At 46.4% G+C, this 27,571-nt stretch overlaps 3 protein-coding genes across 3 annotated transcripts in view; all 3 read right to left on the bottom strand.

Moving 5' to 3' along the window:
• The window catches only part of cfap53 (cilia and flagella associated protein 53), a 5,484-nt gene extending 2,613 nt beyond the window's left edge, over positions 1 to 2,871 (bottom strand). The window contains exons 1-5 of the mRNA XM_041960725.1: positions 2,779 to 2,871; positions 2,418 to 2,647; positions 803 to 976; positions 343 to 646; positions 49 to 267 (exon numbers count right to left, since the gene is read on the bottom strand). Coding sequence (XP_041816659.1) covers positions 49 to 267; positions 343 to 646; positions 803 to 976; positions 2,418 to 2,647; positions 2,779 to 2,847 — 996 coding nt within the window. The 5' untranslated portion in view covers positions 2,848 to 2,871. The remainder of the gene's footprint in view (positions 1 to 48; positions 268 to 342; positions 647 to 802; positions 977 to 2,417; positions 2,648 to 2,778) is intronic.
• A 2,041-nt stretch (positions 2,872 to 4,912) lies between these two features.
• Positions 4,913 to 13,989, bottom strand: LOC121623208. The gene is made up of 3 exons (XM_041960413.1): positions 13,834 to 13,989; positions 10,405 to 11,997; positions 4,913 to 6,762 (listed from the first exon to the last, which is right to left on the bottom strand). Coding segments are annotated over exons 1-3 (3,087 nt in total). The 5' UTR covers positions 13,836 to 13,989; the 3' UTR covers positions 4,913 to 5,270.
• A 1,902-nt stretch (positions 13,990 to 15,891) lies between these two features.
• On the bottom strand, positions 15,892 to 26,994 carry lmbrd2b (LMBR1 domain containing 2b). The gene is made up of 18 exons (XM_041960817.1): positions 26,837 to 26,994; positions 24,410 to 24,617; positions 24,200 to 24,312; positions 23,999 to 24,097; positions 23,746 to 23,913; positions 23,458 to 23,668; positions 23,298 to 23,372; positions 23,098 to 23,211; positions 21,736 to 21,919; positions 20,918 to 21,099; positions 20,622 to 20,755; positions 20,385 to 20,490; positions 20,211 to 20,308; positions 19,861 to 19,964; positions 19,738 to 19,784; positions 18,928 to 19,042; positions 18,707 to 18,833; positions 15,892 to 18,126 (listed from the first exon to the last, which is right to left on the bottom strand). The coding sequence occupies exons 2-18, from the start codon at positions 24,581 to 24,583 to the stop codon at positions 18,063 to 18,065; spliced, it is 2,115 nt and encodes a 704-aa protein (XP_041816751.1). The 5' UTR covers positions 24,584 to 24,617; positions 26,837 to 26,994; the 3' UTR covers positions 15,892 to 18,062.
• Between the last annotated feature and the right edge of the window lie 577 nt (positions 26,995 to 27,571).

Below are 27,571 nucleotides of genomic sequence, written 5' to 3'. Positions count from 1 at the left end.
TCCTGCTGCTCGGGATCACTCTTACAGGTGAGGTTCAGGTGTGCTTACCTTCCTCTGAGCAGCTTCCTGTCTCTCCTCGGTTTCCTGTTTGAGCAGCTGCTGCAGGATGTCGGAGTCCAGCTGCAGCTCGTCCTGCCGCTCTCTGGCCAGCCGCTCGGTCTTCAGCCGGACGCCCCGGTCCAGCTGACGGCGGGCGGTCTGCTGGTCCCGCAGCTTCTGCTGCTGCTGCAGCTGCTCCTGCAGCCGCCGCTCGCGCTGCTGCTGCAGCTGCGCGACACGACGCGAAGGTCACGTTAGCGACAGGGACGCTGACATTTAATCACAGTGAAGCTCAGTACTCACCATGAGCGCGGCCTCCTCCTCTCTCAGCTGTCTGAGCTGCTGTCTCTGCTGCTCTGCTTCCTCCATCTGAGTCCTGATGAAGTCCAGCTGCTGCAGGTCTCTCTGTCGCCGCCTCTGCACCACCTGGGCCTCGTGCTCCTCTTTGGCTCTGCGGTCGGACTCCAGCAGTTCGTGTACCATCTTCTCCTCCAGCTGCCGCCGCTGCAGCCGCTCCTGACGGCCTCTCACCTGAGCGGCTCGCTCCAGACACACCTGCCGCTCTGTGCGCCGGCTCTGGACGGTCCGCAGCTCCTCACACCGCTCCCTGAAAACACCTCCAAAGTCACGTCACGTGGGCCTGAGACAGACCGCTGCTGGACTCATTACGCTTCCTGATGTTTTTCACGTTAAAAGTCTACCAGTACCAGAGAGGAAGAGTTTTACTGTGAAAGTCTGGAGGGAGGACACCAGGTGTGTTTACCTGAACAGTTGTTCCTGCTTCTCTGAGACCAGCTGCAGTCTGTCTGTCTCTCTCCTCTCTCTCAGAGCTTTAGTTTGTTCTCTCATCTTCGCCCGTCTCTCCTCCGGGGACTCCATCTTCTCCTCCATCTCCTGCTGCAGCTGCTGCTCCTCCGCCTCCAGCAGCGCATGCAGTCTGGGGGGACACACAGGTGGAGGCGGACAGGTGAGACAGACAGGTGAGACAGACGGGTGGAGGCAGACAGGTGAGACAGACAGGTGAGACAGACGGGTGGAGGCAGACAGGTGAGACACACAGGTGGAGGCGGACAGGTGAGGCAGACAGGTGAGACAGACGGGTGGAGGCGGACAGGTGAGACAGACGAGTGGAAGCGGACAGGTCAGACACACAGGTGGAGGCGGACAGGTGAGACAGACAGGTAAGATAGACGGGTGGAAGCGGACAGGTGAGACACACAGGTGGAGGCGGACAGGTGAGACAGACAGGTGAGACAGACGGGTGGAAGCGAACAGGTGAGACACACAGGTGGAGGCGGACAGGTGAGACAGACAGGTGAGACAGACGGGTGGAGGCAGACACGTGAGACACACAGGTGGAGGCAGACAGGTGAGACAGACGGGTGGAGGCAGAAAGGGGAGACAGACGGGTGGAGGCAGATTAAACAGGCAGATTAAACAGGTACCACGACCAGACAGGTATTCGTGTGTCTGAGGTTTAGACGAAGTTTAAGAAATCTGATTGGTCGAAGAACTTGGCTGTAACCTGGTTACTGTGTGACCAGTAACCGGGGTGACCACAGTAACCAGTAACCATGTTACTGTGTGTAAACACGCTGAGAAAGACCTGCTTCCTCTTCATCAACTCATCAGCTGTTTTCGAATGGATGAAGTAACTATAAAGTAACTGTAACTAAACATCAACTCATCAGCCGTTTTCTAATGGATGAAGTAACTACAAAGTAACTGTAACTAAACAACTCAGCTGTTTTCTAATGGATGAAGTAACTATAAAGTAACTGTAACTAAACATCAACTCATCAGCCGTTTTCTCATGGATGAAGTTACTATGAAGTAACTGTAACTAAACATCAACTCATCAGCCGTTTTCTAATGGATGAAGTAACTACAAAGTAACTGTAACTAAACATCAACTCATCAGCCGTTTTCTAATGGATGAAGTAACTATAAAGTAACTGTAACTAAACATCAACTCATCAGCCGTTTTCTCATGGATGAAGTTACTATGAAGTAACTGTAACTAAACATCAACTCATCAGCCGTTTTCTAACGGATGAAGTAACTACAAAGTAACTGTAACTAAACATCAACTCATCAGCCGTTTTCTCATGGATGAAGTAGCTTTAAAGTAACTGTAACTAAACATCAACTCATCAGCCGTTTTCTCATGGATGAAGTAACTTTAAAGTAACTGTAACTAAACATCAACTCATCAGCCGTTTTCTAATGGATGAAGTAACTATAAAGTAACTGTAAATAAATGTAGTGCAGTAAAAAGTATGATGGTCGCCTCTGAGCTGTGAGATGAAGTATTGAGTATAAATGAAAATACTCAGGTGAAGTACTTGGGTAAATGTATTATATGGGAGCAGACGGACCTGTCTCTCCGCTCCTGGACGTGGACTTCCTGCTGGTTCAGAGCAGATCGGACTTCCCTCTCGATGGTTCGTCTCTGGAAACGACCGTCTGAACTCTTCAGCCAGGAGTTCTTCATGTCGCAGGTCTGCTGGTCCTTGGCGAACTCCAGGACCCGGTCTCGGGCGGCGTCCCGTTTCTTCCTGGCCGGGAACAGCTGGTCTGCGGGCCTGGAGGACGGGAACTTGGCTCTCTGTTGGACACATGTTTGTTTTGATCTGAGCTCTTCTGACTGATCTGAACCGCATCAGGATTCATCAACATCTGGACCAGAACCTGATTAAACTTGCACAGTCGACAGAATAAACCTTAATAAAAACTCACCACAGACACTGAGTGAGGGGTCGGTCCGGTGGCCTCTCGGCACCGGGTCCCTCTGTGACTCGGCAGCATTTTATCAGGTCTGACACTCTGACGGTTTTGGTGAACTCTGACTCGAGCTGCTTGAAACAACACAGCACGGGGAGGTGTTCAGTTGCCATGGTAACCATCAACATGGGGACGTTGGGGGAGACGACAGCGCCGCCTGCCGGTGGAGGAGTCGCAAAGAGAACACAGACCGGGACCGCCGTGGAGGACCGGACTTCACAACCTCTCCTGGATCATTTAACCCTTCACGGCTTTGAATCCTCACCTGATCAAACTACAATACCCATGAGCCTCCGCGCCCAGCTCATTCAAACCGGAAGTTGGAAACCGAATGGAACGGAACAGGGAGCTCTGTGATTGGATCGTCTTAGAGAAATGCACCCTGGGAGTCGTAGTTGACCTTCAGTCTTTCTCTCCACGGTCAAAACTGACCCGGTCTGGTATAAAGTATAAAATAATCATCAAATTCTGTGTTGAACCGTTTTAGTCAACTTGTTTCCAACACATCAACAAATATTTTACACTTATTTTTGTAATGTTTGATATAATAGATGTAATTTATATAAAAATTACACTTCATTTTTGATAAAAAAAAAAACAGGAATTCTGATTATTTTGGTTATGATCTGAGGCACATAAACTGATGTATTATCACAAAACAAAAGTTGTCGTGGACTCAAGTTTACAAATTAGTAACTTCGCGTGCGTGTTTTGACCCACAGATGCTATAAATTTTAATAAAACACATATAATTCAAAGAATATAGTCAGAATTAATTTTACTTTCGAAGAGCATAGTATGATAGATAGATAGATAGATAGATAGATAGATAGATAGATATACTTTATTTATCCCAAGCTGGGAAATTGCAGTGCAGCAGCAGCATTACACACAGTGAAATAAGTAAAAAATAAGACTATAAAGAACAAACTATACATAATAAAATATAAAAATAGCGAGCAGTAAAAAGATTATATACATGATAATAATAAAATAGCCAAATAGTAAACAGTAGTAAAAGTATTGCACAAAAAGAATATCAAATGCAAATGAATATCAAAATAAGAATATCAAAAGCAAATGGAAAAGAACAAACTATATATAATAAAATATCGAAATAGCAAGCAGTAAAAAATTATATACATAATAATAAAATATCAAAAGCAAACAGTAGTGGTAAGAAGTATTGTATTATTGGTATTAATATTATTAGTTTTTTTTTTTTATGGAACCATGAATGTCATTTTCAAGCAATTATAAGAGAGAAAACCATAGTTATGATATGCAAACACTTGAAAACGGGTCAAAGGAGGGTTAATGAAAGAAACAGATCATTTCTAACACAGCTGTTGATCTTTTGTATGTTACTTAATGAAGCTCAGCTTTATTACCAGTTTGTCTTGAGACGTGCTGCTGCCACCTGCTGGCCGGAGGGACACACACTACTGTTGTAAAAGACCTTTCTATGTGGTTACAGCTTTCTCTTGATGGTTTTACTTCACCGACTTACTGTTTGTAAAGTGTTAATTTGTCTCGCTGTCTGTCTCTAATAAGTGTCTGTATTGTCTTCATGTGTCGGTGAGCTTGTAGCGGGCTGCTTTGGTTCAGCCTGGTCCAACAGTCCATCCAGCATCCCTTCAGTCATGCGGTGTTGGCTCCCTCTAGTGGCCGCTACAGAAGACTTCACATTCAAGAGTCTTTATTGTCATTGAGCATGTCAATGAAATTTTTATTGCAACCCCCATGTAAGGAACAGATAGTAAGAAAGATAAGAAGATTAGAATGAATAAAATTAAGATAACTACAATAAAATAAAATAAACCAACATGCAATAAAAATATTCGTAAAGCAATTAAAAATATACCAGAATGAAAATATACTAAACAATAAAATATGGAAGTGAAATGTGCAAACAGAATAAAATATACCAATGGACAATAAAATAATATAATAAATAATCTCTGTGATGCTGCTGCTGCTGATCCAGTGAAGAAACTCTGAGCACAGTGATTTCATGAGGCAGAGATTTTATTCTTATTCTCGTCAGTCAGGATATGATTTCATATATTTATATATATATATTACAGTCACCAATAATACGGCTGGTTAAGAAATGAAGTATGACCTATGTGGATCAACATGGTTCCACATGGCTGGAGTCACCTGAAACATCCGAACTAGTCATTAAAAACATGCAGAAAGTGCAGCGAGTTAGAAATATGTGGGATTATTAGTGCAGTGGCTTTTTGAACTTTATTAACAACTTTATTTGGTACAACGCCACTTTCAGACAGTTTATTAGGGTGTTCTCAAAACATGAGCACCACCTAGACACATCAGAATCAGCAGCAGTCATTACGTGCAGGAGAGGCTGCTGCTGACGAGATCCTCACATTTCTTTGATGAAATGAGGAGAAACAACAGCAGCATGACGTTCGTCAGCTGCCTCACCCCGTCTTCACCTGACTGACAGCAGCTTTAAGTTTATCCAACACGGCACACAGTCCTGCTCTGGTTCTGCCATCCGCTCGGCTCTTCATCGCTTCCAGTTTCCGGACCTTCTCTCCGTCCCCTTTCTCCTTCATCTTCTCAATCAGGAAGTCCAGGTGGACATACGTGGACGATGGATGAATATTCAGAGAGATCTGATCCAGTCGGACAACATGCTGGAAGGACTCGTCCAACAGCTGAGCTTTTTCTTTCTGAAGTTCGTCCACAAGGCTCAACTCACTTCCTGCCTCCGTCCCATTTCCGAGGCTCTTTTGGCTTTTCCTTGTCTCCTTCAGGGGCTTCTTGTCTTCTTTCACGTGATCCGATGCAGGACACTTTCTGGTACATACAGTGCAGCGACCACCTTTCATGACCTGACAGCTTCCTGGACCCGAGGACGCCTTGCACGGACCGTGACCGGTCTCCTTACAGGCGGTGCAGCAGGTTGCTGCCCTCAGAACGAAGCCCCCGCTGATCAGGACTTTTTCATTGTGGTGATTCTGCAGAATCTCCCTCTGTTTAAGTTCAATCTTCACAACTCTGTCCTGCAGCTCGAGGAGGCCGTCCGTCAGCCGGAGACGCTCGTTTCGAATGACTGTCTCCAGCTGTCGAGGTTCAGTTTTCTGCAGGAAGTCCGTGAACCGACTCATTTCTTCAGCCGCTACTTTAACAGCCTGTTGAAGGGACTCGATGTCCTCTGTCTGTCTGTCTGCGTCCTGACAGTTATTACACAAGAAATAAACGGGCTGGTTCTTCTCATCTTTAGCACACTTAATGTTTGCAGCCTGGAGGGCTTCCAGAGCATTTTTGGGCGTTCGTCCGTCCGAGTGCGTGACGAGGACGACGACGTTCTTCTCCATGTCTTTTCCAAACAGGGACGACACCGAGTCAAAGACGTACCTCAGCCGGTCGCTCAGTCGATTCTCGGTGGCTTTCAGCACCAGACCCACCGCATCGATCTCACGAACCCCGTCCTCCGAGAGGAACAAGTCCAACAATCTTTGAGCGACGGCGACGTCCTGTTCGGTCCCTCTGGTGTCTCCGTATCCAGGAGTGTCGATGAGGGTCAGAGAGAAGGGCAGAGCTTTACCTTCAAAGCCGAAGATCTGGTACACGATCACGTCTGATTTCGGACTCTCTGACCGGCTCCTCTCCTCGTCCTCTACGATCTGGAACCAGACGTTGTCCTCCCAGTCCACTCCCATGGCGTAGTTGATCAGAGCGTTGATCAGAGTAGATTTTCCTGTTCCTGTTTCACCAACAAGTAATACGGTTTTGTTCGTCTTGTTTGGATTCTTCTCACCAACAGTCATTCTCCTCAGACTTCCTCCTGGAACATCCCTGATATTCTCTTTCTTTGGTGTCAGCTGGTAGCGAGTCGGGGATCCTGATTGGATCAGAACACTTTTCGAGACGACGTGCTTGAATTTCGGTGAGGTCTTATTATTCCTGTAGAAGAAAAAGATCATTTGCACATTTAATTTCATGCTTTTCATTACCCTTCCCTCCGTCTGCATCTCAAACATGTCATTTTCTATTTATTGTTAAAAGCAGCATGAAATCGGATATGATGAAACTAAATCAAAGCTGTGTTTGCCGATATGACACACGCATGTTATAGTCACTTCATCCATTAGAAAACATAAAATATCTTGGGGTCTTGTTCACGAGTGAGGGAAAGATGGAGCGTGAGATTGACAGGCGGATCGGTGCGGCGGTCGTTGTACCGGTCCGTCGTGGTGAAGAAGGAGCTGAGCCGAAAGGCAAAGCTCTCGATTTACAGGTCAATCTACGTTCCTACCCTCACCTACGGTCATGAACTTTGGGGCATGCCCGAAAGATTTTGGATACAAGCGGCTGAAATGAGCTTCCTCCGCAGGGTGGTGGGGCGCTCCCTTAGAGACCGGGTGAGGAGCTCTGTCACTCGGGAGGAGATCAGAGTAGAGCCGCTGCTCCTCCACGTCGAGAGGAGCCAGCTGAGGTGGCTCGGGCATCTCTATCGGATGCCTCCTGGACGCCTTCCTGGGAGGGTGTTCCGGGCATGCCCCACCGGGAAGAGGCCCCGGGGAAGACCCAGGGCACGCTGGAGGGACTATGTCACTCAGCTGGCCTGGGAACGCCTCGGGGTCCTCCCGGAAGAGCTGGAGGAAGTGTCTGGGGAGAGGGAAGTCTGGGCATCCCTGCTTAGACTGCTGCCCCCGCGACCCGGCCCCGGATAAGCGGAAGATAATGGATGGATGGATGGATGGATGTTAAACGTGTCGTAATGTTGCTACCTTCTGGTTTTCAGAGGGGATCACGGCTACACTGAAGACACGCAGTCAATTCAAAGGGATTTATATCATTCACTCAATCAATAAAAAGCAGATACAGGATATGACACTAAAATCTAGACTAAAACAGAAACTTCTGGAGGAGGGTTAAAAGGTGGGTCAAGTTTTAAAGGCAGTACTTTAAGTTTCCCCGTTCAGCAGACAATAACAATATAGATCAGGCGTGGGCAAACTTTTTCACTTGTGGGCCACAAAGGGTTCTAAAATTTGACTGGGGGGCCGGACCAGGAGCAGATGGATGGAGTGTTTTGGTAATCCCCCTCATAAGAGAAAATAAAATATCATGAGATATGTAGAAAACATGTGCTTTAAATTCAACTGAAAATGAACAAAAGTGTCAGCTACAAAGAGAGTTCGGACTAGAAAACAAAGATTTTTCCCGATATCTTCAAATAAGAGATTATTACGATAAAAGAATCAAACCAGCACTGTCCAGAGAGGGCAATACAGTGATAGATATTCTGACTGAAGCCTACAAAAAGAAGAATAATTTCAAAAATTTACCAGAGTCTTCAGAAACAGAATGGGATCAACACAGGATACGTTAAAACAAAATGGGAGAAAGAACTAAACATAGACATATCAGAGGAGGTTTGGCGTTCTTTGTGGCGTGCACAGCATTCATCTACAAGCTCAAAGAAGTGGAGAATATTTGGCTGGAAAAATCTGATTCGTTTTTTCATTACACCTCTTATAAAAAGCAAATTCTCCCAATCACAAGAACAATGCTGGAGGCAGTGCGGAAACATGAACGCAGACCACTCCCATATATTCTGGCCATGCCCAAACATTCAAACTTTTTGGGGTATTGTATGTATTACTGTGGGAAAGATCTTGGGATACACAATTCCTAATGATGTCATGGTCCTCTATTTTTGTGTTTTAAACGAAAATGTGATTATTAAAAAAGACTGGTACAGTGATCCCTCGCTATAACGCGGTTTACTTTTCACGGTTTCGCTACTTCACGGATTTGCATCGTGCATTGTGTTCTGCATTCTGATTGGCTTCTCTACCTGTGCGTCAATAACGTTGCAGTTTAATATGAACACGTACGTAAAACAGCTTTAAACCAAAATTTACATCACATACGTGCAAATTCTCTTGTAATTTGGAGTTCTGCCTATCACTGTGTTCTTCTCCCGAACAAACACACCTGCACCAAAAGAAGAAAACACTGCAGAGCGGAGTCAGGATGCAGCGGCTCAGTCTGAAGAGCAGTGAAATACACCTGAGTCACTATTTGTCCGACTGTACTCATAATCATTTTTAATTTTCTCCCGTTTAATCCAATCACTCGGGTCGCGGTGGGCGGTGCTAATCTCCGCAATTTGAAGCCTTCTGTTCACATCGATGATTAAAATTATTATTTGACAGTACAGTACAGAAGTTATTTGTTAAAAAAAACGTTTCTAAAGTACTTTTATTTGTGAAACAAATGCTTGAGCCTGTAAAATGGTTTGTTCTTTCTTTTCAATGTATAATAGAGTATTTAAAAAATAAAAATAAAGGTTTCTACTTCATGGATTTTGCCTATCACGGGTTCTTTTTGGAACGTAACCCCCGCGAAAAACAAGGGTATACTGTATTTATGTAAAATAATGCTGATGGCCTGTAAAAAGCTGTAACAAAATGCTGGTATAAAACTGAATCTCCAAGCATGAACCAATGGATTGACAGAGTGAAGGAGATGTGTTCAATGGAAAAGATGACGTTCTCTCTCAGATCTAGTGGAGCAATCTTTCACAGGAAATGGAAGAAATGGACTGCTTTTATCAAATCAACTGAGGATGGCACACACTAACAAGTAAAGACACTGGACAATAATTATAGTGTTACCATTCGAGGAGCCCCCATGTTTTTGTTTGTGTTCTTGTTTTACTTTCTTGACAGTCTGTTGTCAACTTGTTCATTTGTTCTTTCTTGTAATTGAAAATAAAAAGAAATAAAAGTATCAAAAAAAAAGAAAATGAACAAAAGCATTACAACTAAATATCTGTCTTTGAAGTCCCACAGAACTGAGCGATTTATTGAAATGACTCTTAAAACACTGAAAATTAAATGAATAAAATATTTTTTTAGTATTTTAAAGCACTGAAAGTTGTGTTATCCTTCAGGACATCATCATCATCAGTCTCGGTAGGAGATGCAGGTCTACTCGTCCTCTCCTTCTATTCAATCATCCCTAAAGCCAAAACTGAACAACGAGCAGCGCGAGGACGGAACAGCACCTGAGCACCATCCATCCATCCATTATCTTCCGCTTATCCGGGGCTGGGTCGCGGGGGCAGCAGTCTAAGCAGGGAAGCCCAGATTTCCCTCTCCCCAGACACTTCCTCCAGCTCTTCTGGGGGGACCCCGAGGCGTTCCCAGGCCAGCCGAGCGGCATAGTCCCTCCAGCATGTCCTGGGTCTTCCCCGGGGCCACTTCCTGGTGGGGCATGCCCGGCACACCCTCCCAGGAAGGCGTCCAGGAGGCATCGGTTGAGTAGTTTTCTGCTCTTAAACTGAGGTTATAGTACTTGGCCTTACTAATGATACAGCCACTGTGGATAGCATTGTACTGGCCTCCAGCACCACTGTAAGGAATCTGGGACCTATCTGTGATCAGGATATGTCCTATCAAGGTCCTCTCCTGTGGAACCACATTCTAGTCTCAGTCCAGGAGGCAGACACCCTCCCAGCCCTGGTTCTAGCCTGCACCTGTGTTGTACTGGACTACGCTACACTGAGCGGGTACAACGATGCTGTTCACTTACTTCATAGCTTCGTTAGCAGCTGCTGTCAGTTTGTACTGGAGCGCCGCCAGGACTCCTTCATCCACTCGACTCTTCATCGCTTCCAGTTTCTGGACCTTCTCTGCATCTCCTTTCTCCTTCATCTTCTCGATCAGCAAGTCCAAGTGGGAAAAACTGGAAAGTGAATTAACGTTCAGGGCAATTTGCTCCAGTGTGACAACATGCTGGAAGGACTCTTCCAACAACTGATCTCTTTCTCTCTGAAGTTCTTCCAGATTCGTTTCTAGATCCTCCAGAAGGCTTCTCGTCTCTTCACGGTCTGCTTTACTCTTTTCATACTTCTTCCTCATGTCGTCAATGGTCTTTTGAACTGTCCTCGTCTTGTTCACATAGATCCAGTTGTCTTTCACGTGATGTAATTCAGGACACTTCCCAGTACAGACGGTGCAGCAGCCATCTTTCATCACCTCACGGTGTCTGGGACTCCAGACCGCTGAGTATCCAGGGTGTTGACAGGTCACCTCACAGACAGGACAGCAAACAGCTTCTTTATAAAACAAGCCGCACCACGTCCGTCCGCCATCAACAGACTCTTTAACTCTGTAGTCCTCATTAACTTCCTCACTAAAGTTCTCATTGTTCTTCATCTCTTGTTCATGTTCCCTCAGAGCTTCCTGAGTCTGTTGGATTTCTTTCTGTTTTAGTTCAGTCGTCTCGGTTCTGTCCTGCAGGTTTTGGATGCAGAGTGTCAGCCTGCTTCGCTCTTTCAGGACGTCCACCGTCATCTCCAGCTGTCGAGGTTCAGTTTGTTGCAGGAAGTCTGTGAACTGACTCATTCCTTTAGCCGTTACTTTAACAGCCTGTTGAAGGGACTCGATGTCCTCTGTCTGTCTGTCTGCGTCCTGACAGTTATTACACAAGAAATAAACGGGCTGGTTCTTCTCATCTTTAGCACACTTAATGTTTGCAGCCTGGAGGGCTTCCAGAGCATTTCTGGGCGTTCGTCCGTCCGAGTGCGTGACGAGGACGAGGACGTTCTTCTCCATGTCTTTTCCAAACAGGGACGACACTGAGTCAAAGACGTACCTCAGCCGGTCGCTCAGTCGATTCTCGGTGGCTTTCAGCACCAGACCCACCGCATCGATCTCACGAACCCCGTCCTCCGAGAGGAACAAGTCCAACAATCTTTGAGCGACGGCGACGTCCTGTTCGGTCCCTCTGGTGTCTCCGTATCCAGGAGTGTCGATGAGGGTCAGAGAGAAGGGCAGAGCTTTACCTTCAAAGCCGAAGATCTGGTACACAATCACGTCTGATTTCGGACTGTCTGACCGGCTCCTCTCCTCGTCCTCTACGATCTGGAACCAGACGTTGTCCTCCCAGTCCACTCCCATGGCGTAGTTGACCAGAGCGTTGATCAGGGTAGATTTTCCTGTTCCTGTTTCACCAACAAGTAATACGGTTTTGTTCGTCTTGTTTGGATTCTTTTTACCAACAGTCATTCTCCTCAGACTTCCTCCTGGAACATTCCTGATATTCTCTTTCTTTGGTGTCAGCTGGTAGCGAGTCGGGGATCCTGATTGGATCAGAACTTTGGAGGTCCTGTTTGAGGTGTTCCTGTAGAAAAGTAAAGACACCACTGAACATAGAATAAAACAGATAAAGCCACTCTACATGCTGTGGTCTTTAATAAAAACAGTTCACTGTCTTCATACAGTTCTTCATTATGATTTAATTTCATATTATGATCTGAAGAAACGTCGAACCAGATGAATCTGATAAATATGAATATATATTTATAAACCAACAGCCTCATCACTGAATAATAACTAATGAGCAAAGTAATGTCAGAGGCACACACACACACCCTCACTCACTCACACCCTCACTCACTCATTAACTCATTAACTCACTCACTCACTCTCAATCATTCACTCCCTCCCTCCCTTCCTCATTCATTCACTCACTCTCACTCACTCACTCACTCTCAATCATTCACTCCCTCCCTCCCTTCCTCATTCATTCACTCACTCTCACTCACTCACTCACTCACTCACTCTTACTCATTCACTCACTCACTCACTCATTCACTCACTCATTCACCCACTCTCACTCACACATTCACTCTCACTCACTCATTCACTCACTCATTCACTCACTCTCACCCACTCTCACTCACTCATTCACTCACTCATTCACTCACTCTCACCCACTCTCACTCACTCATTCACTCATTCATTCACTCATTCATTCACTCATTCACCCACTCTCACTCACACATTCATTCACTCATTCACTCTCATTCACTCACTCACTCACTCTCACTCTCACTCTCACTCATTCACTCACTCACTCTCACTCTCACTCATTCACTCACTCTCACTCTCACTCATTCACTCACTCACTCACTCACTCTCACTCATTCACTCACTCACTCACTCTCACTCATTCACTCACTCACTCACTCTCACTCTCACTCATTCACTCACTCACTCTCACTCATTCACTCTCACTCATTCACTCACTCACTCTCACTCATTCACTCACTCATTCACTCACTCACTCTCACTCTCACTCATTCACTCACTCACTCACTCTCACTCATTCACTCACTCACTCACTCTCACTCTCACTCTCACTCATTCACTCACTCACGGGAAAATGGATAAATAACCACAAAAAACAAAACAAAAAAACAAAAACTTTATTTTTTAAAGTAATGATGTCATATATTGTGATCACACTTGACAGACACAGACTGGGAATATTGTTCTGGTGTCGATGTGGCAGAATATCTCCGTCAGAGATCGTTATTTGGTATTTTGGTATTAATCCAGGTGTATGTTCACTTCTTTACCTGAGGATCATCTGTGGCCACATCACATCAAATAAGATCAGAGAAAAAGACAACAATGTGCCTCTGTTTTTATTCTTTTTTTATTTTATTTTTTAGTTACTCACTACTCGAGCTTTTTTTAATGCAGTACTTCTGTACTCTTACCCTGTAGTGATTTTGATTAATTGAAAATGTTTGAGTTTGACTCAGTGATATTGCAGTAATGCTGCTTCAAATATCAGTGAGTGTCTGTGTCTCTTTCAGTGACATCACTGAAAGTGTGTTAAAAGTGTGTTAAGTTCCCAAACTGGCCACTAGGCGTCGAAATCAAAGATGAGCAAAAACATTAAACACACTTACACACTTAATTTCATAAAATTGTGATATCTCAGGTCATCAGAGATTTTTGGTGTGGGCGCTTGGAAAAATGAGGACGCAAAAAAATGTCCTGATTTTTCCAAGTGTACTGAGGTGCTGTAGGTGTGTTTTCATAAAGGTGTCCTGATTTGTCATGAAAACAAGTGCACTCACACACTCACATGCTGTGTCAGTACATTAGCAGCTGGCTAATGAAGGATAATGGTGGTACTGTGCATCAGAGACACATAACTACTCACATCGTCGTGGTATCGGAGCTCCAGGAGCTTGAGGATGGAGCAGCTCGTTAGCTCGTCAGTTCAGACCCCGCACAATGTGCCCACCTCCCACACACAGGTGTGCACAGGTGAAAAGCTCTGTCTTACCATCCAGTTCAAACTGTCTGTCTGGAAGGAAGAAAGTCAATCTGAAAACAGAAAAAAGGATTTACAGTCAATGGACTAAAAAAAACACAAAGAGGACGGTCCTTCAAAGAGAAGAAGACGAGAGGAAAAGGTTGGAGGTGTTTCCTAAATGTGTCGGCGTCCTGCAGCTCCGCCGGTCTGAGCAGAGCTGGAGGTGGGGGCTTTAAACCAGCACAGAGGGAGGATGCTGTGTGGTCACATGACTTCACAGAAACACTCTCGGATACAAAAAGCTGAGTCACTGCAAAGAACGGAGTGAAACGAAAAGTTCCACAAAAGGTAGCAAATAAAAACCGAACAGGACGTGATCACCTGCTGATCCTCACCTGGAAACAGCACAAAGTGTTGTCTCTATGATCATCTATATATTTATCTATAAGTTTATCTAAGTATTTATTTACATGTTTATTTAGATGTGTATCTATGTGTTTAACTATATTTATTCATATATCCATGTATGCATCTAGAAACACATATTCAGGGAATTTCTTCAGGGTTGATGATGCTTTCACTGTCGGTCGTTCATCTTCCTCCCCTCATCTGCCGACGCCTCCTACGCTCCTGACGTCGACGCCGTCATTGTCGATAAAGTTCCACGAAGCCTTAAATTCTCAGAACAGTTGAACCCAAACTGCTGTCGTCGTCTGATGCAGGAAACCTTTTCCCACCTCTGTTTCGTCCACGCTCGATTCTCGTGATGTTTTCTTGTCTGTTCTGCTGCTTCACAACAATAAAACTCTTCAGATGGTTCAGAGTTAATGAAAGCAGGACGTGTGACCGAGCTAAGCTTCACTCCGCACTTGTCTGACCTCAGAAAGCTTTCATCCAGCTGACGCTGCCTTAACGCAGGCTGTTTTTCTCCTGCTGTTACCACCAGTGACCAGAGGGGTCGCCAAATCAACCCTAACCGAGATCTGAAGGATTCTGACTTCAATGTAAAAACTGCTTTTACATGTTGGAATTATTCCTCCAGCAAAGCTTCCTCATGTCTCCTGAGTCCATTCAAAAGGTTTCACACACTTACGTGACGTTTTGTGACATAAACCTTCATCGTTTTTCACCTGATAGAGACGACGACTCTCACTGCTGATCCTGTTCCTTGTTCAGGTGTTCGTACAAGTTTTGATGTATGTGTTTATAGTTTTTGTTATATAAAAGCAAACTCCAGGATCCGGTCGCCTTGGCGACGCCATCTGGTCCTGCTGGACGATGTCAAACCTCCACTGACAAAGAAGGTGGCCGACTCACAGTGGAGGGCGATAGACGGGATCGTAGCTGTTTTTCTGTCTCTTATTGATCAAAGTGTGAGTGATAAATGTCCTTTCTGTCCTCCACTGCTACTCAGAGTGTTTTCATTTCGGTCCTCTGTTCAGTTTGTTTATTCAAAAAGTTAAGAGAAGTTTTCTCCAAACAAAACTTTATTCTTGGCTTTAAATGATGAATTTCATCTTGGGACAGTCAAAGATGGCGATTTCTGTCAGCAGGAGGAGGAAAACTGAGGATTCAGTGGACGTTGATGTGACGTTGCTGCTCACCAGGATGCTGAAAGCCAGAATAATGGTTGACTTTAATTATTACAAAGAAATGAAAGATGTCGATCAGTTCAGTGAAACATGTTCTTCTCTGAGGAGCTGATGTGATTTATTTATTTATGCAGTTTGAGTTTTTATTCATTCTTTTGTTTAGAGGATGGTTGTTTTTTATTTGTTGGTTGAGGACTGCCCTCAGCCCACCTCCTCTATATCTGCGTTATACTGACACCATGTGGACACTCACTGTAAGCGCTTGTCTTCTGGATCTACGTGTGAACTGAGCTGCCGTTCAATAGAAGAAACAGCAGAAATTAAAGGAGAGACAGAAACACGACAGAAGACAACAACATTCAGGACAAACTGTCTGCGACACTGATTATTTTATTGACACAACACTGGCAGCATCTCTTAATAATCAATAAGACACAGATCGACTGATTATATCTGAGAACCAGAGAATCAAATCAACATGATCAGAGTGAAACACTACAGGAGGAAGAGTTACCGCACAATAAATACAAAGTCACCTTAATGCTTCTGTAGATCAGTATTAGCTCATATGATACAAAACATATCATACATATATACACATGGCGATATGAGCACAGTCACTGTTCTCAGGTCAGGTTCAAGAAGCTGAGCTGAACCCGCCGGCAGGACCTCTTCATCGACAGCCGAGCTAACGCTACATGCTAAACGAGGGGCAGACAGCAGCTCCACGGCCTCAGGGCCTTCCCGCTGCTTCAAATTCTAACTAATAATTATCATTAAAAATCGATCCAGACACACCGACATCATTTACACTCACAATCTAATCAGCAGTGACCAATTAATCATTCACATCCTGTCTTTACCTCGACACAGTGGCTGTCACTGTCTTTCTACAGGGATCCAAACTGTTTCCTACTGCTGCTACTTCACAATAAAAGCATGGGGTTGGTGAACACACAGATTGTTAGCTAATAGCTAGCATGATCACAGGCCAAGTTTTTCTCCTGCTGTTACCACCAGTGACCAGAGGGGTCGCCAAATCAACTGTAACACACACACGTCACACACTAATGTGACGTTTTGTGACATAAACCTTCATCGTTTTTCACCTGATAGAGACAACGACTCTTAGTGTCTTATTTATTTCAGGGTCAAATTTCATATTCACATTAAAAAATGTACGAAGAAAACATTCTCTGCTGTATTTCTGAAGGAAACTGAAGATGAGAGATGTCGAGCTGCGCAGTAATTATCACATCTTTAGATCCACAGCAGTCGTGTCGCGACCGCGGACGCCGACAGGAAGTGAAGGAACTCCGCAGCTTTGAATCAGCTGTGAAGAACGAGCTGAAACACACAAAAACTTCTTCTTCTTCCCTTTTCAGCATGAATTTACAGATACGGAAACATTTTCACGTCAAAGTGACAGTTTGAATGACAGTTCACATCGTTTGAACACAACATGGAGAAAAAAAGTCAGACACACAATAATCACATGGTTTGTGATGGTGGTGCAGGAACACGGCCGCCTGCATGGAGGCAAACAACAGCCGGACTCCTCTTCATCGCACAAGCAGCTTAAAGACTACATACGGAAATATCACTGAATTTAAATGATTCAGCTTTTATTTTGAAAACCACCTCTGAACTGACAGGATGTGGTTTGACTTTTACTGAACTTTAACTCTCACCTCGCCGCCGGGACGCTCAGGTGTACATCAGGCTGTGACATCACCAGCGGCGTGGTTACAGGTGTTGGTTCACTCTGTCGGTCAGATCGAAAACGAGGCTGCACTGATTGGACAGACCGCCGACCAATCAGGTTATACCCTGCCAGTCGCTCGGTTCAAGAGTCTGATCAGCTGTTTGTCAGGTGACCCCCAGCTGCTCACCTGAAGCTGCATCACTTCGTCTTCTGTCAATCCAGACATTCAAAGCACGGAAACCAGATTTTCAAAATAAAAGACTTTAAATTCAGCGATGCTTTTATTCTCAGCAGTGATTCACTCCAGCTGTTCGGCTGTTGTTTGCTTCCATGTGAGAGCTGCGTTCTTTCATACCCGATGATGCGGGTGTGTTGCGGAACGTCAGAGCGTTCTCGATCAGGTTTATCGACGACAGACAGATAAATAAATCCTCAACACGAATAAATAAAGTCCACGTCCACAGACCTCCATCGAACCTCTCATTCAGTGACGGGTGAGCATGCAGCTGCTGCAGACTCATGCTCAGACAGTCGGAGAACTCCTGCCATCATGCAGCTCAAACAAGCAGGAGGGGGATCTGGACCGGATCAGGACCAGAATCAGTCTGAGTCTGCATTCATACCAGACCTTTATGTGACTTTATATTCCTTCCAAAGTGCCTCCAATCAGCTGCGGCCAAGCTGGACATGAAACCTGATGCAAAGGGTTTATGAAGACTTCACTGACACGTGTGGCCTGTTTGTTTAATTACCATGCATCCTGGGAGCTGTGAGATGTGGGTCATGTGGTGCGTTCACTTCCTGTAGACAGTGACGTTTCAGACTTCTTCTCCCCGTCAGACGTCGTCGAATATTCGGCTCCGAGACGACGACATGGACAGGTAGCGTCCTCCTGCATGTCTGAAAGAGCAAAGTGTTACTGGACACGGCGGTGTGCTGCAGGTATGCTGCGGGTGTGTTGCAGGTGTGTTGCAGGTGTGTTGCGGGTATGCTGCGGGTGTGCTGCGGGTGTGCTGCAGGTATGCTGCAGGTGTGCTGCGGGTGTGCTGCAGGTGTGCTGCAGGTGTGCTGCAGGTATGCTGCAGGTGTGCTGCGGGTGTGCTGCGGGTGTGCTGCGGGTATGCTGCAGGTGTGTTGCAGGTGTGTTGCGGGTGTGCTGCAGGTGTGCTGCAGGTGTGTCGCTGCACACTCAGGGCTGATGAATGTGGGATTGAAGGATTCTCCTTCTGTCTGACGTGAAACAGGAAAACATGTTTTGTTTTTCAGTTTTTTTAAATAAAGCTGCACTCTCAGACAGGAAGTGTCCTCTGGCGAGAGCAGAGAGACGGCTCCACCCATCAGTGCTGTCACACTGTTCACCTGCTTTAAGCTAAAAGCACAGGAAACGCCCTTCACCCGCATGATGCTTTTCTGCAGAGTGAAGGTGTGTCCTGATCAATCAGGACTAATGATAACAGCACGAGCAGGAGGTGGTCTTTACCTGCCAGACTCTGCGTCCAGAGGATCGTCCGTCAGAGAATCGGCATTGAAGTCTAAAGGTTCGGCGTCCTGCAGCAGCTCGATGCAGTCCCTCTCCGCTCGACTCCCAGAACGAGAATATTTAGCTTCTGTTCAACAAACCACAACTTCATTAGTCAGTGACGGTCGGCGTGGACCTTCCAGACCTGACGGAGGTCGACGATGGGCTGTCGGCGGACTTACGTCTGTTGTTGCTGGAGGTCACGGAGTCAGAGTAACTGGTCTCCTTCATCTCATGACTGCTCCTGTTCCTCGCAGTGTAGTCCTCTCTACTGTTTCCATAACGCTCCTTCCACTCCTGCAACAGACAGACAGACAGACAGACAGGCAGACAGGCAGGCAGGCAGGCAGACAGGCAGGCAGGCAGGCAGGCAGACAGACAGGCAGACAGACAGACAGAGAGACAGGCAGACAGACAGACAGACAGACAGACACACAGACAGACAGACAGACAGACAGGCAGACAGACAGACAGGCAGGCAGGCAGACAGACAGGCAGGCAGGAAGACAGACAGACAGGCAGACAGACAGACAGGCAGACAGACACACAGACAGACAGACAGACAGGCAGACAGGCAGACAGACAGACAGACAGGCAGGCAGGCAGACAGACAGACAGGCAGACAGACAGACAGAGAGACAGGCAGACAGACAGACAGAGAGAGACAGACAGACAGACAGACAGACAGACATATAGACAGACAGGCAGACAGACAGACAGACAGGCAGACAGACAGAGACAGACAGGCAGACAGACAGAGACAGACAGACAGAGACAGACAGACAGACAGTTATAAAGTTATGAACTTGTCTGGTTTCTAGGTGGATTGAGGAGGTTTATTCTGGATCTCCACAGATATGGATGGATTCATTTGTCTCCTTCATGCAGAATATTTCTTCTTTTAGTAGATCTGGAAGAAGAAACTTTCCACACGTTTCATTAAAGTAGAAGCAGAATCTACTGACGTCAGTGACTCTAGCTTTTTTACTCACTCTGCGTCTGTTCTCGCCATCTTCGATCCTCTGTCGCTTCCTTTTCTCTGTAAAAAGAGCATCAAACATTAATGCTGTTGTCCTGCGCTGCACCACAGCCTCTGTCATTAAAAGTGTCATCACCTCGTCGGATCAGCTCCTTGCCCTCGTCGATCAGGTCAGAGGTCATTTCACTGTCACCCACAAACTGCTGGAAGCCCAGGAGGTTCAGGCAGCGAGTCCCCAGACTGAGGGGAGAGGTGAAGACAAGGACACCTGCTCACTGTCACAACCACCGAGTGAGAACAAGCTCCTCCAGAGTCCGCCACGTTTCTACAGGAGCCCAGAGGGGACCAACAAACCCCTGACTCTAGAGAGGGACTTTCAGGCGAGGTGTGTTCAGCTGGCTGTAATCTACCAACTCACCACTAGATGTCACTGAATCCTCACACTCTACCTTCATTGCAGAGCCGTATTCAGCAGGGGCGTCTCACCTGAAGTAGGTGGCGATGCAGAGGATGACGATCAGCATGGGGTAGTAGATGTAGAAGCCGTTAGCGATAAAAGAGAGAACACGCATTGATCCCATGATCTGAAAGACAAAAGACAGTCAGACAGGCAGACTGCACACCTGTACAGCACTGTTCTTTGGTACTGAAGGACTTTACCGAGGTGTAAGCAGTCTGCTCCTTCTGCTGGTGGGAGATGGCGGAGTCCATGTGGATCAAACCCAGGAAGTTGAGACACAGAGGAGGCGTCAACCGGCAGAACAACCTGTGGACGACAGCGTCACAGACAGCGTCACATGTCCATATTACTTTACCGCTTCCAGACAGGCAGGCGCTTCCTGAAGTGATGCCGCTCTGAGCTTCCTGGAAACTGAAAGAGGAGGCGGTGTCACTCACATGCCGCTGAACTGGAGGCTGTAGGCGTCGGTCTGGTGATGGGAGGCCAGGTAGTAGTAGTTGAAAACACGAATGCGGAACACGGTGGAGTAGACGCAGGTGCACAGGAAGAAGATTGTGATGAAGCACGCCATCTGGTGGACAGAAGTGTCAACACAAACCGGTCAGATAAACTGCCGGAGATACCGGCTGGACTTTTCTTTGTGGTGTGAACAGCGTCGCACCTCTGCTGGATTCAGGTTAAAGGTGTGAACACGGTGCTAATCAGAGTCACGGCAGGTGACAGCGTGTCTCACCTCGATGTACAGGTAGTTGTAGTCTCTTTCGGCCAGCTGGATGAAGACAGCGAACAGTGAGAGGACGGGCCGGGTGCTGAAGAAGGTGCACTCAGACCAGACCACGGCCACGCTGAACAGGGTCAGGACCACAGACAGCAGCCGGTAGAACCAGCGCTTCAAGAGACACTCCCAGTACCACTCTACAGAGACAGAGAGACAGAGGACACAGAGAGAGACAGAGAGAGACAGAGAGACACAGAGGACACAGAGACAGAGAGAGAGAGAGAGAGAGGACACAGAGAGACAGAGACAGAGAGACAGAGAGACAGAGAGAGAGAGAGACAGACAGACAGAGAGACAGAGGACACAGAGAGACAGACAGAGACAGAGAGAGAGAGACAGACAGAGGACACAGAGAGACAGAGAGAGACAGAGAGACAGAGGACACAGAGAGACAGAGAGAGACAGAGGACACAGAGAGACAGAGAGAGACAGAGAGACAGACACAGAGAGACAGACACAGAGAGACAGAGGACACAGAGACAGACAGGGACAGACAGAGAGACACAGAGGGACACACAGAAACAGAGACAGACAGAAAGAGAGACACAGAGAGACAGAGACACTTTAATGAGACCAGTTTAAAGTGAGAGCATCACAGCGTGAATGTGGACATTTTGGACAGTTGTGTCTCTTGGGGTGTGTGAAGCAGCAGCTCTATAACACAGTTTATCTCCAGTGATGGAAAGTCACACAGGTGCTAATGTACCGCTACCTTTCAAAGGGACACGACGGGACACCCGACGGGACACCCGACGGGACGCCGCCAAACCCACCTACGGTCTGCGTGTACACGTATCTGCCGAACCAGCCGGCCGGCTCAGAGGACGGGAAGCTGTGGACGAACTGGTGGCTTGAACTGGTCTCGTTCTTGGCTACGTCCTCCAGGTGGATGGCCTGCTGCAGGAGGATCTGCCACTGGACGCGAGTCCTGTTGTGTCTCTGAACCGCATAGATCACCTTAACACACAAACACACACATGGCGCACAAAGTGTAAGTGGACTACACAGCTGGGACGAGCTCACGTCATTCATCCGTCCTGGTGCTGCAGGACTTTGGTGATGGACCACAGCGCTTTGCTTCATCGTCTCAAGATGTGGGTAAACATCTCTGACACTGTCCTGCTCTGGTTCACGTCCTGCCTGTTCTGTGTTCAGGTGTGAGATTCCACAGGGCTGAGTCTTAGATCCACTACTGCTTCCTGTTTACAGGGGACAATATTCATAAATATAACAGTAAGCCTTTATTGTGAAGGTTCCCCAGCTTCTGATCAGAAGAACCTCAACTTTAAAAATCCGTCTTCTACAGGCAGGAAGTTTCTCGTTCACCGTTTTCACCTGCTAATGTTGTCAATTAATATTAATTGTTTCCTTTGAAGCTAAGGTTACCATGATTTATGCTGATGGTTTAAAAACAGTTAAACAGGGATGTTTAAATACTCACTTACATTATTTACAGTGAAAATGAGAGAATCTGTTACCTGTTGATGGCAATTTGAAACTTGGTAACAACAGACGCTTTTATTCTGAACTGCAGGAAGTAATGTGTTGAGTTGCCTTTGTTAGCTTAATGATACCATGAAGTCGAGTCCGCAAACTGCAGCATGTTAGAGAGCAAAATGATCCGTTTGGAAACAGGCACGCTTTGGTCATCGCTTGAAGCTTCCACGACACAACAGCTAAAGCTGCTAAAGCTAAAGCTGCAAGAGCTAAAGCTGCACGAGCTAAAGCTGTTAAAGCTAAAGCTGCTACAGCTAAAGCTGCAAGAGCTAAAGCTGCACGAGCTAAAGCTGCACGAGCTAAAGCTGCTACAGCTAAAGCTGCTAGAGCTAAAGCTGTTAGAGCTAAAGCTGCTAAAGCTAAAGCTGCTACAGCTAAAGCTGCACGAGCTAAAGCTGCAAGAGCTAAAGCTAAAGCTAAAGCTGCAAGAACTAAAGCTGCTAAAGCTAAAGCTGCTAGAGCTAAAGTTGCTAAAGCTAAAGCTGCACGAGCAAAGCTGCACGAGCTAAAGCTGCACGAGCTAAAGCTGCTAAAGCTAAAGCTACTAAAGCTAAAGCTGCACGAGCTAAAGCTGCTAAAGCTAAAGCTGCACTAGCTCTTCATCTGTCAGGAGGGGGCGTCCCTGCTCATCTTCTCACCTGTTTATGAAGCTTCACCAGGCTCTTCTCACTGGGATAAGTGTTTTGTTTGTCGTCAAAGTCCTCATAGTCGTCCATGTTCCTGCCCATCTTCTCTTGGTAATCCACTGGGCACTGAGGGGACAAGCGGATCAGTCGATCTGATGGGTGGTGTCTGATCTGTATCTCTTAACGCCGATCGCTGGTTATGTTCCACTTACTTTTCTGAGGATTGTGTCGATGTACTTCCTCAGCGGATGGTTATACTTGATGGATTCACTGACTTTTCTCACCTCCTGCAGCAAACCAGACTCCACAGTGAAAACACTGAAATGAGCTAAACTCGGCCCGTTATGGCAGCTTCAGGCGCATGGTGCTCACCTCCATGACGTCCTCCAGGTTCTCCTCCGCATCCGCCTTCTCCGTCATCAGCTTGGACGCCTTGAAGTACGTCTTGATGAGCAAGTGTCCGTGCCGGGAAGCGTTCCAGTAGGAACGAGGGATTTCCACCAAGCCGTAACCGAGCAGCAGCACCAGCAGGAACAGGCCCCAGGTGTTAGCCGCCGTGATCCCGATGGTCTGCAGCTCGTACCTGAATCACACAGTGGGACCAAACATTATAAGGGGGCGCCAAAGCGCCAAGAGCCGGCCCTGATCCGGTCCACTCACCAGGACAGGTGCCACTCGGGGTGAACAGCCACATATATGAGCAGGGAGCCGAAGATGAGCAGGTAGGTCCCGTAATAGATGGCGTTCTCTATCAGCGCTGTTTTAATCTTCCCAGTGATGGAGAAGCCTCCAGAGCGGGCGTATGACTGCATGAAGGGGAGCAGCAGCCTGAAAACACATGATTTCACATGATGGTGACATCAACACAGCCAAACACACGTGTTCCTGGTCTGTGTGGTGGAGTCATACAGACCAGGTGAGACACTGCGACGTCCAGTACACCACCCTCCAGAACACTGGCATGATACCGTCAGGGATGTAGCTCCACGGCTTGTAGCACGGCTTTGGCGCACTATTAGAAGAAGAAAAAGGTGTGACAAAAGGATGAAACGTCGGTCGAGTTTTTAGCTCAGGTGATGCAGCCTCGGCCATGAGGCGCGTCCTGTACACTTACCTCTTAGTGGGTGTGATGGACGCGTTCGCTGTCGTGTGATTGGATGCTAACGGGCTGACGGTGGGTGCAGAGACGTGCTCCTCGTGGTCGATCTTGCATTGCTTGTAGATGGTCTGTAAGGAGAGAACAAAGAGACACGCGGCGTTCAGGTTTCTGTCGACGTTATTCTGTTTGAGGGACAAACTTGTGACGCCTCCGTTCGGTGCTGACCGTGCTGACGTCCAGAGGTAAAATGAAGACGATGAGGAAGCACAGGTACCAGGCCAACAGCGTGCCGAACAACACCATGCGCTGCTGCTTCCTGAAGTCTCCATATCGGTGCAGCAGGAACAGCGCCAGGAAAAACACCACCACGATCTCGATGCCCAGAGCAGCCCCGCTCATCCCGCTCGGCTCTCCTCGGCAGGCCGACAGAAACCTGCAAGAGACGAGGCTCCGGTTTGACTCTGGAACAGGGACAATGGACCGCCGCCAACTGCCGTGCACTGCGCCAACAGCAGTCCCTGGACACGAAGTTAGACGAAGTTTGTATTTATATGGGGACAGTGGGGACACCTCAAACGCTTTTCACCAATATATTTTCACACCAGGAGTTCGGTTCATTTGTTCCAAACCAGCTGAATAAATGACCCACTGGAGTCTTTTAGTTCTGGTTCATGAGGCAAAAGGAGGAATTATGGTTGGACAGGTCTAGTGACTGTCCTGCATCATCAAGACCTACCTGGGGAAATTAAAATCTGGTGCTTTAATGCTTCTCCAGTCTGTATGTGACTACTGCTCTACATAATAACAACACAATTATCCCACAGAATCATTAAAGACTCTCCAACAGAAGCATGCTGACCTACAAACCATGAAAGGGTCTTTTGTGTGATTCCACATGGGGGGGTGGGAGCCCTGTGTCTAAAATCAGATACTGACGCTAACGACACAAAACAGGTTTATGTTTTCAGTTTGACGACAGCGGAGATATGCTACAATCAGTTTCACAAGGCTATAGGGGGCTAACATCGATGTTAGCTTCTCCAGCAGGCTTACATCAGTTTTAACATCAACAGGCTAACATCAATGTTACCTTCTCCAGCAGGCTAACATCAGCGTTAACATCGACAGGCTAACATCAATGTTAGTTTCTCCAGCAGGCTAACATCAGTTTTAACATCGACAGGCTAACATCAATGGTAGCTTCTCCAGCAGGCTAACATCAGTTTTAACATTGACAGGCTAACATCAATGTTAACTTCTCCAGCAGGCAAACATCAATGTTAGCTGCTCCAGCAGGCTAACATCAGTTTTAACATCGACAGGCCAACATCAATGTTAGCTTCTCCAGCAGGCTAACATTGGTGTTAACATCGACAGGCTAAAATCGATGCTAGCTTCTCCAGCAGGCTAACATCAGTTTTAACACCGACAGGCTAACATCAGTGTTAGCTTCTCCAGTAGGCTAACATTGGTGTTAACATCGACAGGCTAAAATCGATGCTAGCTTCCCTAGCAGGCTATCATCAGTTTTAACATTGACAGGCTAACATCAATGTTAGCTTCTCCAGCAGGCTAACATCAGTGTTAGCTTCAACAGCAGGCTAACATCAGTGTTAACATCGACAGGCTAAAATCGATGCTAGCTTCTCCAGCAGGCTAAGATCAGTTTTAACATCGACAGGCTAACATCAATGTTAGCTTCTCCAGCAGGCTAACATTAGTGTTAGCTTCTCTAGTAGGCTCACATCAGTTTTAACACCGACTGGCTAACATCTGTGTTAGCCTTTCCAGCAGGCTAACATCAGTGTTAACATCGACAGGCTAACATCAATGTATTAGTATTTATTTCACAGCTAACACACTATAGAATGAATAGTTAGCTTGGTTTATTTACCTGACAAACAACATTGTGGTATTTGACAATATTTAAAATCTTGACCAGGTAAAATAAAAAGTAATTAAAAAAGGCCCCTAAAGGAAGTGACAGATCCAACATCTGAGGGCCCTACTTTCTTCTCTCAGGACCAGGGTCCTCCTTCTCTTCAGGTGAGATAACCCTGATTACATCACGATGACATCACTATCACCATGGTTATTTTGTTCTCCCTGTGGCCCTTTCAAACAGCTTCATGTGGTCCCAGGTCTTTCAGATTATATCCGGATAACCTGCCTGTCCTGTGCCTGCTGTTGACTGTCTGTGTGTCATGAATCTGCGGCTGAACTGTTATGAAAGTGTAACTCTGAAAGCTTGAACACATGATCAGACTGGGGGAGGAGTCCAGCGGTACTGATTGAATTATTGGTCATGTGCTGTGAGGTGTGACCAGACGGGTCGGAATGAATACAGGCGGCTGGCTTTCTGTTGTTAGACGTGTCCATGGAAATAAGACTGGGAAACAGATTGACGGACTGTCACAGCTTAGCAGGCCGATAGAGACAAACATCATCAATTAAAGCATTCATTCAAAGTTATTCTTTTAAATACTGTCGTATGTGTCTGTTTCACGGGACATTTGACATATTTCGCTGCTTCTTCTACGCCCAGATAACCAGCCCAGTAACGTCAGCTAGCTATGTTACGTTAACATGACAGCTCGCTAATTTTGGCTAGCAAAATAACAGCAGAGACGTCACAGACGTGTCGGCTCTTACCGTGATTTATTTGTTCGTTTTTGCTGCTTTCAGTGGAAATAACGAGCTTCACGGTTCTGTCCAGACGACTGCGTGATTATATTCCGCTGCGTTCACCGTTAAAACCATCGGTTTCCTGCTCGTTAGCCGACAACATCAGCCACATCCTGCTTCCCGACCAGGAGACGATGACGTCAGCGCCAGGCGAAGCGAGCCTCGGCGCATGCGCAGTTGTGCGTGCATCTGTTCTCTTCTTCTGTCTTCTTCTCTTTCTCGCTCAGGTTTATCCTAGACGCTACTGGGTCATTACCTCCCTCTACAGGATAAAAAATTAATTACAACAGTCCAGATTACTATTCTACTTCTACTTTTAACAGCTGTAGTTACTCTTCAGATTCCTTCCTGTCCAGTGAAAAGCTCGTATCTCCAGATGTGTTGATGTTGAATGTTTGTGATAAACAGAAACATGAAGTTTTCCTTCATGTTTTCTTCAGCTAAATAAACTGTTTAAAAAGCCTCTTGGATCAGCTGAAAATGCATCGTCACAGAGCTGAAAACAGGCTGTTTTTCTGACATACGAGGTTCTCACAGGACAAACACATGATGATCTTATAGAATATGATGCATCGCTGCAGATTGAACCAGCCAACAGGATATAAAGTAGTTCAAATGAGCTCAAGCTGAAACATCCACATTAATGCAGCAGGAATATGAACATCAGATATGATGTAGAAACACTGACAGCAACATTTTACT

The sequence above is a fragment of the Chelmon rostratus genome, chromosome 19 (assembly GCF_017976325.1).
Source record: "Chelmon rostratus isolate fCheRos1 chromosome 19, fCheRos1.pri, whole genome shotgun sequence".
In the NCBI taxonomy this organism is placed as follows: Eukaryota; Metazoa; Chordata; class Actinopteri; order Chaetodontiformes; family Chaetodontidae; genus Chelmon; species Chelmon rostratus.
Note: the sequence above shows the minus strand (reverse complement) of the source record. Positions and strands in the feature narration are given on the sequence as shown.

What these genes read in the sequence shown, in the direction of transcription:
- lmbrd2b (XM_041960817.1), bottom strand. Translation starts at nt 24,583, where the DNA reads ATGAGCGGGGCTGCTCTGGGCATCGAGATCGTGGTGGTGTTTTTCCTG. An exon ending in ACGTCGCAGTGTCTCACCTG is followed by an intron (nt 23,914 to 23,998) that starts GTCTGTATGACT and finishes ATGTGTTTTCAG; the next exon opens with GCTGCTGCTCCCCTTCATGC. An exon ending in TGGTGAAGCTTCATAAACAG is followed by an intron (nt 21,920 to 23,097) that starts GTGAGAAGATGA and finishes TTGTGTGTTAAG; the next exon opens with GTGATCTATGCGGTTCAGAG.
- LOC121623208 (XM_041960413.1), bottom strand. An exon ending in GCTGCTAACGAAGCTATGAA is followed by an intron (nt 6,763 to 10,404) that starts GTAAGTGAACAG and finishes TTTCTTCTACAG; the next exon opens with GAATAATAAGACCTCACCGA.